Source organism: Anopheles funestus, chromosome 3RL, assembly GCF_943734845.2.
Source record: "Anopheles funestus chromosome 3RL, idAnoFuneDA-416_04, whole genome shotgun sequence".
NCBI classification, from domain to species: domain Eukaryota; kingdom Metazoa; phylum Arthropoda; class Insecta; order Diptera; family Culicidae; genus Anopheles; species Anopheles funestus.
The window spans coordinates 33,755,626-33,768,283 of NC_064599.1; the positions used below are offsets into that span (position 1 = coordinate 33,755,626).

The following is a 12,658-nucleotide window of genomic DNA, read 5'->3' on the forward strand; positions in this document are numbered from 1 at the left end:
CGCGGTTCTGTTTTTCCTTCGTTTTAGTTGTTTCTTCCCTTTCACTTTGGACTATAAATATATTAACGTTTATTTACAAATATTAGTTGTTGTTTTTTTTTGTTGTAATTTTTGTTTCAGAATTTCTTCTTCACGTTTTTTTTTTCCTTTTTTTAGATTTTGCCGCTGTTAGCTTCTTTTATTCCACGATTTTATTTTCTTCTATTCTCAATTTCACAACCATTATGTAATGAAAACTTGCTGGGAAGCATAAATTATGATTATCTTATTCCTTTTTTCTGTGTTTCTCTCTTTTCTCTCTCTCTTTTTTGCTTTGTAATATCGAGTTGTATTTCGTTTTGTTTCTTCTCATTTCGGTGTTTCGATTTAAAGTGTGTTTTTTGTGACTGACGTGTTTAAACGTCTAGCTTTGTGTAACTCATGTTTTACAATAGAATGGCACAACAATTATTTTCATTTCCTATTTGTTTTTAGTCTGCGTTTTGTATGTATGTGCACCTTCATTCATCCTATCGTTTATGTCTACTTATTCGCTTGTGATGTTACTGTTTTCATTATTGTGTATGTGTATTTGTGTGTGTGTGTGTTTGGAAATTTTAATCACACCATTTATTAGTATATCGAGAAGCGTTTCTACCCTCTACCTTCGTGATCGTACTGTTGGATTGCCGTTCAGTGTGAATTAAACTAACGATTAAGCTATTTCCAATCGAGCATAACTTCCCCAACAAAAACATTTAAAAAAAAAACATACACACAAAAGGAAGACGCATAAGAATAATTCATGGTGTGAAACGTAAAATGTTTTTCAGTTTCAAATTTTGGGACCATTTTGTAAAATTTAACGATTCAAATGGAAAGCACCGAGGAAGAATTTGTTGCACACACTTTTGTGAAGACTTTTTGCGACTTGAGCTATTTCATTCACTAACTTTTTGGCAGTTAACGCCAGCCAACAAACTAAACCAAACCCTGCTACAGGACCGTACTAGCACAAAACCAAAAGGACGCGTAGAATTTGACCAGGAGCCACAGTAAACGTTGGCTTTGGCGCCACACAGAACGAATCGATTTTGCAGTAATCGCCACCCTAAACTACCATACAATTTCAGGCCCAAGAGAGAGCGTTCCGTGTTTAAATATCGGTTTGTTTTTGTGTGTTGTTTCTTGCCGCCTTGCATTTTCTTTTGCTTCTTTTGCACCGTGGACGAAAACAGTTATGACTTTTGCTGCACTAGAAGAAGTCGTTTCGATGAATATATTTTACACGTGTGTAAGCTGCACAATTTTGCACCCTTTTGCGTTGCGTGGAATTGCACGTAGCGCGGTTTTGGAGATTTTCTCGTAGTTCCTCACACAAACGCACTTGTTGCTTTTTGCGTTTGTTTACACGGCTGCATTTACACATTATGCATTTTACTCTCTCTCTCTCTCTCTCTTCCTCCCATTTCGACATAATTGCTTATTTAACGTTGTTATCTTCTGTTTTAATTTCATTGTTTTACTGCTGGATTGCTCTTCTGTAATTCTAACAACTATGACGTGAAATAACTATGAAAATTCCTCGATTTTTGTTGCACTGCTGCTGTGCTCGCTTTGCTTCCCGCATTCGCTCTCTACAGTTTTGCCTAGTGCGTTATTATTTTCTTTTTTCTTTTTTGCTCTTGCCCACAACAGGGACGTACATCCGTTTCACAACAAAACGCACACCTACGGGGACCCATCCACACACACCACTAATTGTGTACGTTTGCGGTACATTTGTTACATATTGTTGCGTGTTACACGTTGCTTGTTCTAACCATCTGAGTTCTTATAATTGCAGTTGTTTGAATGCGGGCTATCCGCTTCTGCCCGGCCACAATGTCGCTTACACATGCTAATAAGCGGAAATAACAATCTGGAAGAAGGTCTTGCTATGAGTTTTGGGTTTTCCTTGTTTTGCGTACTCTGAGACTGTGATTCCACATGTAAGTGAGTTTGCTGCACATTGGATGCCGCATGTTAACCTAAACGATAAATCTTCACTTTTTGTTTTTGTTTTGCTCGTTGGCGGCTGTTTTGTTAAGTGTTATTACTTTTATACTTAGCGAGAATAAATTGCAACTAAATCCTAGGCATCACTGTAGATACAGTTGGCGCGTTTGCGCGCACACTAGAGCTATGTAAAGTTAAGTGGTATTTGTTGTATTGTTTTGCATTTTTTGCTGTTTTGCATTCTGGTGGTGCCATGTGGTTTTTTTTTTTTTGATTCGCTGTTTTAGTTTTCGATTTTCATTGTTTTGTTGTTTGATTTTGCTACCCATTACACTTAAATAGACGGTTAAAGGAGACGAAAAAACTCACTCATCAGTTTCGTTATTGTAAGTATAGGACTGTTTCAGTTTTCGTTAATCAATTCATTTGATTTTTGTTTTTTGCTTGTCTTGCTTTGCTTTTCCGTTTTCCTTACTTGTTCACGTTTTTCTTCTGTTTTCTTCCTATGTATTTAACCTTCCTGCATATACCCAGTTTGCCATTGGATGACTTTAGTTTCAGTTTATATCTTTTCTGTCTTGTATGTATGTTTTGTATGTCTTTTTGTAATTGCAAAATACGCGTGTTGCGCGTCCATTCATTGTCCTTTTTTTTCCGAAAGCTCCTTATACGGGTATACTTCCAACAGTAGTATCATTCCGCTTCGATTGCCTTTTGCTTTTACTTAGATGTTTTCACAACGGTTGCGCATTCGATGCGCAGCTACGCATACACCTATAAAATAGAGTATTCCGTGACCACCGTATTATTACTTTGCCGTTTTTTTTTTTGACTCTGTTTTGACTTATTGACCATGCCTGTGATGTACTCTGCCGGGTTACGGGCGGCTTCAGTGTAATCGTGATTTCTTGTATGCTTTTTGCTCGTTTGTTGACTATTTTACCATATTTCTCTGATATGTCTATGTATTTAGAACCTATCAGTTACTGTACGTCCATCTATAATGTGGTGAGAGACACGGCAATCGAAGTCGTAGTTAGCAATAAAGTTTTCCTTGTTTTTTTTCATTTGGTTTGCAAAATTCGGCTAGCGCGTACAACTAAACTATACAACACAAACACAACAATTTCGTTACCTAACGCAGATTGTAAACAAGTCTCACACAACATTTATATTAAGTTTTCGCCCGGGGTTTTTTTTAATGTTTCTGTTCTCTTGTTTGCTTTCTCTCTGTCTATCTTTACTCATTCGGTACGTTAGATTCGCTCGGTTTGTCTTCGTCGGAATCGAGCGACAGACAGTTCCGCAGGAAGTCTTCCATCGAACGGTACACGTGCTCAATTACGCCGGTAAGATCGTGACCCTCGTCGGCGTAGCTCTGGAAGGAAGAAGGTGACAGTAAAGCGATCATTTTTAGCCGGTAGCTAATTCACTCAAGGCTCATTAACAGGAGAAAATGCTAAATTAATTAAAGGCTGCACAAGATGCAAAAGAAAAACAGAAATTATCAAACTAGTTTTGTTGTTGTTGTTGTTGTTGTTGTGAGTTGAACAATATTCAACAAAGTACTAGGCTATGGTGTTGGTTCGTGTGGGTCAATAAATTGAGTATAAATATTAAAACATGCTCATCCGGTACGCTTGTTGTAGATTGCATTGTGAGAAATGAACCTTTTTTTGTGTAAGAGGATGAAAACGAATAAAAAAATATTATTATCCCTTTGAGGGATCGCACAATGAGAAATATTGACCATTGATGGGACCTGTTAAACTTTATATATGCCAAATGATTAACGTTACATGATAACATTTATAAAACCCTTATTCATCGTAGTAAAAAGCAATATATTCATGAGATAACAAAACGCTGTGGTGTTTATTAATCGAAGAACATGAAATTGCATAACCAAACATCATGATCAACTTCATCGACATCACATTCTACGTACTCTTCTCATAGGGAGGTCCTCTTCGACGTACGAAAAAAAAAATGTTAGGTAAATGTTAACCTATGATCGAAAAGAAAAAATAACTTGCTAGAGCAAACTCATTCAAACTAGAGAAGCGAAGGAAAGCGCAACAAACATAACGGAAATATGCACTAAAAACTATCAGAATGAAACGGATCGCTACCGAAGGAAAATAACGGAATCTAATAAAATGCCACCTATAATGCCCACTACTGGAATGGAGGAAAATAACAAAACAAAACAAAAAAACGCAACAACACGCACACACATACAATTTTGGAAATTGAAATATAATTGGCAAATCCAAAAGCAAGTATAGAAAGAAAAGAAATGTTTTGTAGCTAAAACTTATCGGATAACAAAAAACAAGGGCACTATATGTAATCAGTCGAACAGCTGCAAGGTGAGCATTTTGAGAGCGAACTATGTTCATCGTACTAGTGAATAAAATTGTTGGCCAATCATCTAGCTAACGCTAACTGTTTTTTGTTTTGTTGAAATGTTATCATTGTTTACGTATTGGACTAAGGCTTTCATAAGGATAACAAAATTCTATTCAATCAGTATGTTTTCACCTGCAACCAGGAATCGGGAACGCATTATATACGATGTCCTTGCCAGGCATTAAATTTCGTAGCTTGTTACGCGCACGCATTACGCAAGAAGGGGGTCGGTACGATGTGGAATGTTTTCATTGCACTCAGAAGCTCGGTCAACCATTTGGTCTATAGCCGTACAAAAGCTCGGTTTTTACATTTGGTCATACATTTAATGGTAGGCGTCTTATAGGACAACTCCATTTAGCGAACAGCGAACTCTCTCCCTCACCGCGGGAAGCGGATACACTTACCAGATATCGAAATATCGTCCCGGACTCGGATAGGGAACGGGCCAGCTGGATACCGTGCTGGTACGGTGCAGTAACATCGGCTAGGCCGTGAATAAGGAAGTACGAATATGACGGAATTTGGCGCCCTTTTTGTGTTGCGTCCGCCTCGACGTACGCTTTATAGTTTTCAGCCGGCACACCGAGAATGCGCTCGGTAAATATGGAATCTGCAAATGGTCATGAAAAAAAAGGAAACACCGATTAGCCGTTTAAGGGGAAAACAGATCGGTCTTGGACAGAGGGGTCTTGTAGCTGCACGATACTCACTGTAGTACAACCAGTCAGTAATGGGCGATACCGAGATGCCACATTTGAAGACGTGTTGCTGTGAACCGAGAATCATCGCTGTGACATATCCGCCGTAACCCCATCCCCAAACACCGACACGGGTTTCATCAAGGAATTTTAGCGTGTCCAAGAGATACCTGCGGTAATTCATCACCATCATGATCTTAAGCCATGCTCCAATGTATGTATGCGTGTTGTCACTTACCGTAGCACGGCGATTTGATCCTGTACCTCAACACCTCCAAGATGCCGGTACAGCGCTTGTTTACCTTGTCCTCGAGCACCACGCACATCCAACCGTATGTACACTACGTCGTTGTGGCTGGACATGTACGTACCCCAATCGATTTTGAACTCTTCCGACACGGACGTCGAACCGGGCTTACCATTCCTATTCCATTAATACAGGAGATGTATTATTTCAGTTGAAGAATCATATTTGATGCACCCCAGGGCATGTGTACTTACACCTCCACTAGCACTGGAAATGCAGCATCCCGTAGCTCTTCTCGCCAGCTCGGTGGCAATAGCAGCTGAACTGCGGCTCTCGTTCCATGCGGTAGCGGAATCTCGAATGACCGTTGCGACGGTAATGCCAACTCTTGCAGCTTGCTCGCAAAGAACGGTCTCGTATCGTACAGGACGCGCATCAGTTTGTGATTATGGGCGGCGTGTACCACTGCAAAGATGCAACACATCATGCGACATTTATCCATTACTCTCGGGTTCACTGCATCTGAAATCCATTTGACGCTACTTACCAGCTAGCGGAAGACCTGGTCCTTTACATTCGAGTATGTAGTAGGATATCCCGACGTGGTGCGATACGTACGGCTGAGAGCTGACGAATGCATCGAAGTACGAACAGTTGCTGTAATAGTATCGGCTACCCCACAGTACATCACTCAGATCGCACGTTATGCAGGTTGGTTCCGTTCTGTACAGGAATAAGAGGGATATCCAACATTACAACAACTACAAACACTAGTTGACCATGGACCAATACCTTCGCACTTCCTCACTGACAGGATCCTTCACCACGTACAGATGTTGTTGGCCGGGTTTCTTCTCGTGTGTGCCCAAATAATACACCAGATGGTTAAACGTATCCCAGGCAAGAATGCGGATCACCTAGATATAGAAAAGAATCATAATCGTTTAATGCATGCAACAAAAGTACAATTCCATCAATAGAATTACAAAAAAACCTGTCGTACCTCATAGCGACCGTGGGAAATCACAGCCATTCGCTGCTGTGTGATTGTGATGTGCTTGATGTGGGTGAAATGTTCCGTACCCGTCTCCTGAATACCCGCCATAAACAAAAAGCTGTCCCCATCGGGTGAGAATATCGGATGAGGTAATATATCCAGCCATTCGTTTTCCGGTGCCCGCTCCGAATGATGCTATTAGAACAACAACGCATCTTGTTAGGATTCCATTTATTCGTTTGACCAAACACAATGGTCGAATCTCTCTCTCTCTTCTTAACCATTCTCAGTCACGTACCTCGGCACATCTCCACGTGGGTGTGTAGCAGGATGAAACGACTGTAATGTTCTGCGACCGTGTCATCCATACCACCGACACGTGTTCGTTCACGTTGCCTACCCAGCTGGCTGATATAAGATAGTGTTCTCTGTTTTTCGCCATGAATGAAACAGTGGATGAGATCAAACACAAAATCAAACGAATATTAATGGGTCTGTCTAGCGGTGTCAATTGGAATGGGCTTCGCCAAACGGCCATGTACTTACTGTCCTTCGAGAGCAGCTGGACGGATTACTTCCCATTTTCGTATATTGCTTACATTACTTATATCCATCACCCACAGCGATACATCTGGATTGACCGAGCCCGGTGTTGGGTAGCGTATAGTTTTCGACACGGGGAAAAGCTCACGGTTGCCTTCGCCACTTGCCGCAATGACGGTGTTCGACGTGAACCAAGGAAAGGTCATCATGCCAACTCGCGAGTCGTTAAACGTGGCGTACATGAGGTGCGTGCCATCTACTGAGGTCCATAAAGCACTAAAAGACTCAAAAATCTCCTCTGAAGCAGTGAGTGGGAGATAAAAATGTAAATGAAAATACGAATTAAGTTGAAGTTTTGACGCTGAGTTACAAGAGATCCATAGGCCAAGGTATGGATCCACTTGGTTCCTGATCTTGGTACGTCTTACCTTGATATAACCAGTCAGGTACACCATTATAGACTCTGTTCTCTTCTCCAGTGAAAGTTAAGCGATAAACCTCTTCGTCTGATGGTGATTGTCTCAAGTATATATCGTTCTCGGCCACTATTATCATAGCGGTAGTATTGCCGGCCCAGGACGCATGCTGAAGGCGGGCACGTTGAACCTTGGGGGATTCTTTCAATCGTACCGGCATATGATGGCTGCAAGATGGGACATGATAACATCAATTCAATTCATTCAAAACATGCCGTACGGCCAAGTGAATGTGGATGGGATAGGTTGGGTAAGGTACGAAATTGAAAATAAGATAGATTTGTCAAGAGGCATTATTATTCATCCATTCTGTGCAACTCCAACCAATAAAAGTGAAGTATGCGGATATGCTTTTTCTGTGGGGTTTCATTACTAGGACATTTCATTTTTCAATAATGTGTATTACTTTCACATTGAAGATATTGCAACATGCTAGTGATGTTTATTTATACAAAATCTGAGAAACTTCATTATAAATTGGAATGTGTTTAGATAAACAAAAAAAAAAAACAAGAAATAATTGAAACAAAAAAGATAATGAAGCAGATGAGATACTTACTCATTCGATACGTCATACACAGTATACAAAGCCGTGAAAGATAACCTATGATGCTGAAAGTAGAAAACGAATGTTTTAGAGGAACTCCATAATACTGGACGTAGCAAAAACAAGAACACGACGGTGATATTGTCAATAATCCTACCTTCTTTACATTGTGCTTAAACAAAACGTACTTCAAATCATGAGAACAGTGGTAGCCTTTAACGTTAATTTGTCTCTGTGGGGAGGTAGAAAAAAAAGCTGAATAAAATATCCTCCTTCACAGTAACGCCATTACTCCGCTATTGGGAAACAATGTACTAACCAAAGTATGATTTGTTACTAGCGTGGCTACACTGTTGGTGGCAGTGTCGAAAACAGCAAGGCCTCCATCATCCGCCTGGAATACAAATTTCTGATTGTTGATCCACACCGAAGGTAGCCTCTGAGGAGTTATATCTTTCTGCAGAAACTCGTCTAACTTCATCCGCCTACCCGACCAGTAGAGTAGTTCGTCAACATAGCTTTGATTGGATTGGCAAAAAGAGGAAATAAAAATATTACCCATCGCCATCTCATCCAGTTCCACCAGCAAGGTTCCTTACCCAAGCAGATATATCGCCGTTATTATACCGGTTATGACAAATCCTATCACTAGCAGCGAAAACACAATGCTTCTCCAATTGTGTCCTTCGGCAGGAAATAAATCCTGATCGAAAGGGGAAGATAACACAAGGCAGTCAGCATTATATACAAAAACCTCCCCCATTTACTGTATAAAGTCGTACTCTCCGACAAAAAAACAATCGTACCTGTTCTTCCTTCTGTTTCGGATCGGCCACCTGCAATGTTTCATCTGGCGGCAGGCGCCACGATCCTCCGCCGCCCCCGGCCCGATCTGTATGCACATTTGCGTGCATTACAGAATTCCGAGGTGCTATAGTTTCGAAAACCCGCCACGATTTCTTCTTGCTTTGGTTTGATCGTCTTTGAATTCAGTCCTGTCGTACATTTATAAATTCTTCTTTTTCCCTACCGATTTGGTGACGCTGTAAAGAGGCAGAACGTGGTGTGTTAGCGATCAATAAGATAATTTTAATTCAGGGCTTAACAGCCCTATATAAATAAAGGATTAATAATACTCTGTCACTTGTCGGCAAGCATTATTAATGGAATATTGCACCTGTCCAAAAGTTTCTTGGACGAACGCCATCAGACTAGGGCAATTTTTGGCCTAGTACTTTATTCCGATATTAAGAGCTATTTTAAAAACTATCCCTCCTCCTTCTTCACTCCACCAAAAACCCATTGATGCCTTTCCTTCTATTCCGGCTATTCCATTCTTCAACTCACATTAGACTCCAATGAGCCAAAAAAAGGAATCAATGCCAACACACTTGCCTACTTCAATCAATACTGGCATGCCGTGTTCGTCTTGGATATTCTTGTCCACGTAATGGAGTAAACCGATTCCAATCGTACAAATTGGATTTAACGGCATTGCTCTGTATTGATCATTTCACACCACAAACGATTGCATATCAATGTTTCGCATATTCACGTGCTTAAAAGGATAACTATTTACATTATCATTAAAGTTTATTTTTGTTGGACGATAAACCATTTTCCCAGCACGCGTAAACGGATGCACTCGGAATGGGTATGAGGGAAACACTTTTGCACAATTTGTCCATCTTACACAAGCCCACGGTCGCTTCACTCACACCAATAATTATCCTTCAGAACCGTGCCCACCAAGATGACACACATCGTGCAGGACACCGCACAACAAATAAAGCGATAAAATGAGCAAACAAATGGATATCGTGTGGTATGTAGTTTTGATGGGTTTTGTTTATAACATGAGTTTGTGTAGAGATTGGTCCCGCGCAGCAAAAACTTCTTGCTAAATAAAAACTACTCCTAGTGCACATACACAAAGCAATCGCACACACATACCACGTACACATGGCTGACTCGACCACTCATATTACCAAACACGTGCTCACGCAACCACACATTAGTACTGTTTCAATGGTGTTAGCAACACCATCTTAGTAGACTGTAAGCTGTCTGTAAGACGCCAGGAAGCAGTAATGTTCCTTTTACATAATATAAGCCACCCATCAGGCTTGGTGGTAATCTTTGCAGTTTGTCAGTCCCGGATAAGTCCTTCTTTAAAAACACCTTCACAGAATTTTCCGACGGGTTTTAAACCATTTATTGCTTCTTCTTTTGTTTTAGTACCATGTTCGTCTGCTCACTAGCAATGTCGCACTTTATCAATGAGATATACGCACATTCTAGATAACATTTACCCGTGGTTTAGTTTTCTTTTAGCAATCGTTTTCGCAACGCGTCGGACAGCGTGTGATACACACGCACACAGTTGGAACAAGGCACACGGGGACATTCGGTTGGTTTCGCTCCGTGTAACAACGGTTCGCCATCAACTTCCCTCATTCGATGGAGCCTTGTTTTTGGAATGGTTAGCTTTGTTTCGTAATTTATTGCCCGATTACCGTTGTAGCACTGCTGCTGCTGCTGGGAAGGATGATGGCAAATATAGGAAGCGAACTTTCCGCACGAATACGGCATATTCCGATAAGAAGTACTGATGGGGGTAATGGGGGTTGGGAAGAAAAATAATTAAAACTAAAATAGAACCATTCCTACATCGAAAACACCAGTCCGCACCAGCCGCGTTGGGCACTGGGTATCGCGCATATAACTCCCATCCGCTTTGCGATCAGGATTTATGCGCTCGTCGCCTTTACAGAGAGAGGAAAAACAGCAAGAGAAAATCCACTCTACCTCGAGCATTAGATCAAGGATGGGGAAAAGTTAGATGGAAAGCGGTAGAGGGTTTTAGCGTCGAGAAAAAGAGAGAGGGAGGGAGAGAGACACTGAAGAGAGAAGGAAAACGAGCAGCAGTCAATCACGCACTCGCTTCGGACGAACACAAAACGGAGCCGACGGGAAACAATTTTTGCCCATCGGACACCGTTTTTGTGTGTTCGACCAAAAACAAGAACTTCGCACCTGTCTCACACCAAACACCATTGTGCAGGGACGGCAGCTCCGTGAGCGAATGTTGCCGTTGTGGCGACAAATTCACGTCCATTTTCATATCGTTTAGGATAGAACGCGTTCGGCATTTTCGCTTCATCTCTTCACCCTCAACACTTAGTCCATCCACTCCGGGACACTGTATGGTGGAGGCTGAGGGGTTAAGGAGAGGGGTTGGGCGAAGGGGATAAAGGGAAGTATTTGCTGAAGAACACTAAAAGCACCGGACCTGCGCACTGCACGGATAATCGAGTAAACCGACCCCAGAGCATATCGAGAGGAGCTCCGATCGAGGACCGGGATATTCAAGGGACACCTTGCTCCCATTTTCAACCGCGTTAGCACACACTCACACACACACACACACGCACTCTCTCGCTCTCCAGCTTGACGGTCTTGATGGGAAAATTGTAGTATCCTTTTGGCTTCCTGTGTCATCTTGTACCTCGTAGGCTCATTTTCACTCCCAACAAGCTCATATCGCTTTCTCGCTTCCTTCTTCACGTAACTACATGCTCCTTCACTTACTAACACGCACACACACGCACGTAAATGCTACTTGGATTGTTCGTTTCTTTCTTTTTCCCTCTTTTTTTTTGTTCGATTACCGCAATCAAGCGGACCCTGGTGAAACCAGATTTTTCATTTTGGTTGCACGGAATTTGCACCATATCACCAATCCACTTGCGCTATGGCTGCATCCTTTCACGATGGTGCAGTGCAACAAAAAAACCGAACAAACAACACATTCATCTCATTTGGCTCGCTGGGCCAAAACTAAAGGAAATCCGTTACCACAGGGAACACACTTGAACTTTTGGCAAAACGTGCACATTGTGCGCCAGCACAAATGCGTACTAAGGTCAATGCAGAAAGTTTGGAGAGCTCACTTTTTCGTGTTAACTTTTTTTTCTTCTCTCGTTACCTTTCATACAAGCACACAGCCAACGATTGTGTTAGACCATCATCATTGTGACCACCAGCAAAATACGTTCCGACCAATGCGTTTTCCATCCGATGGTTCTCCGGTGGTACGCACTGGTAGCCGGGACGGATGGCCGGACCACTATTGCTAAAAACCCGAACCACCTTGCTGCCAAAAAGGCTAGCGACGCGACTACAACACTACACCACTACTACGGACACGCAACAAACAGCAACGGTGGCCCTTTTGCCTCCTCGATCGGCTGAGTGTTGCTGCCACACTGGCTGCTGAGATGGATGATGGTGAGAAAATTTTCCCAACCAAACCAAACCAACCATTCCCCTATCGCAGCCCCACCCTCTCTCCGCGCGCACACACACACACACACACATACCACAAAAACCGAACTCATTTTCCTTCCCCTCCGCACCCCCAAACCACTGACTCCTGTTACATCCCAGGCGCACACATACACACACACATGTGTACACACAAACAGCACACGAACAGTTTTTCGCCCCGGCTTTGCTTTCGTGACGATGGTAGTAAGCGTGCGAGTTTTTTTTTGTGGACAATTTTAAAATTGTCGCATCGTCGCCTTGTGACGACACCAAGCGCCGCTAGATGGGATGGTGTTTTTTTTTATTTTGCTGTTGTTTTTATAACTCTGTTTAGTAGGTTTTTTTTATTTATTTCGTACAACCGCAATAGGTCACTCTCCAGTAAACCGTTGACGTACGAATGACGATACCACGAAGTAGGTGGACGAG

The 12,658-nt window shown here is 42.0% G+C and overlaps 1 protein-coding gene across 3 annotated transcripts; it reads right to left on the bottom strand.

Moving 5' to 3' along the window:
* Positions 1 to 294: 294 nt before the first annotated feature.
* Positions 295 to 12,187, bottom strand: LOC125770563 (dipeptidyl peptidase 4). Of its 3 annotated transcripts, none has more exons than XM_049440281.1 (17): positions 11,889 to 12,187; positions 8,707 to 8,943; positions 8,500 to 8,603; positions 8,220 to 8,418; positions 8,058 to 8,132; positions 7,913 to 7,965; positions 7,306 to 7,520; positions 6,881 to 7,175; positions 6,633 to 6,762; positions 6,341 to 6,529; positions 6,130 to 6,254; positions 5,885 to 6,060; positions 5,592 to 5,802; positions 5,329 to 5,514; positions 5,103 to 5,260; positions 4,797 to 5,002; positions 295 to 3,355 (listed from the first exon to the last, which is right to left on the bottom strand). In XM_049440281.1, the coding sequence occupies exons 2-17, from the start codon at positions 8,812 to 8,814 to the stop codon at positions 3,218 to 3,220; spliced, it is 2,568 nt and encodes an 855-aa protein (XP_049296238.1). In that variant the 5' UTR covers positions 8,815 to 8,943; positions 11,889 to 12,187; the 3' UTR covers positions 295 to 3,217. The 3 variants fall into 3 exon arrangements, with proteins under 3 accessions (XP_049296238.1, XP_049296240.1, XP_049296239.1); XM_049440283.1 differs by lacking the exon at positions 11,889 to 12,187 and adding an exon at positions 10,417 to 10,849; XM_049440282.1 differs by lacking the exon at positions 11,889 to 12,187 and adding an exon at positions 10,213 to 10,403.
* Positions 12,188 to 12,658: the final 471 nt, after the last annotated feature.

Excerpts from the sequence above, each read along its gene's own strand:
- LOC125770563 (XM_049440281.1), bottom strand. The coding sequence starts at position 8,814 with ATGCACGCAAATGTGCATACAGATCGGGCCGGGGGCGGCGGAGGATCG. Across the intron at positions 8,419-8,499 it reads ACGGCGATATATCTGCTTGG|CTATGTTGACGAACTACTCT; the intron begins GTAAGGAACCTT and ends ATCCAATCAAAG. Across the intron at positions 6,255-6,340 it reads TTTCCCACGGTCGCTATGAG|GTGATCCGCATTCTTGCCTG; the intron begins GTACGACAGGTT and ends TTCTATATCTAG.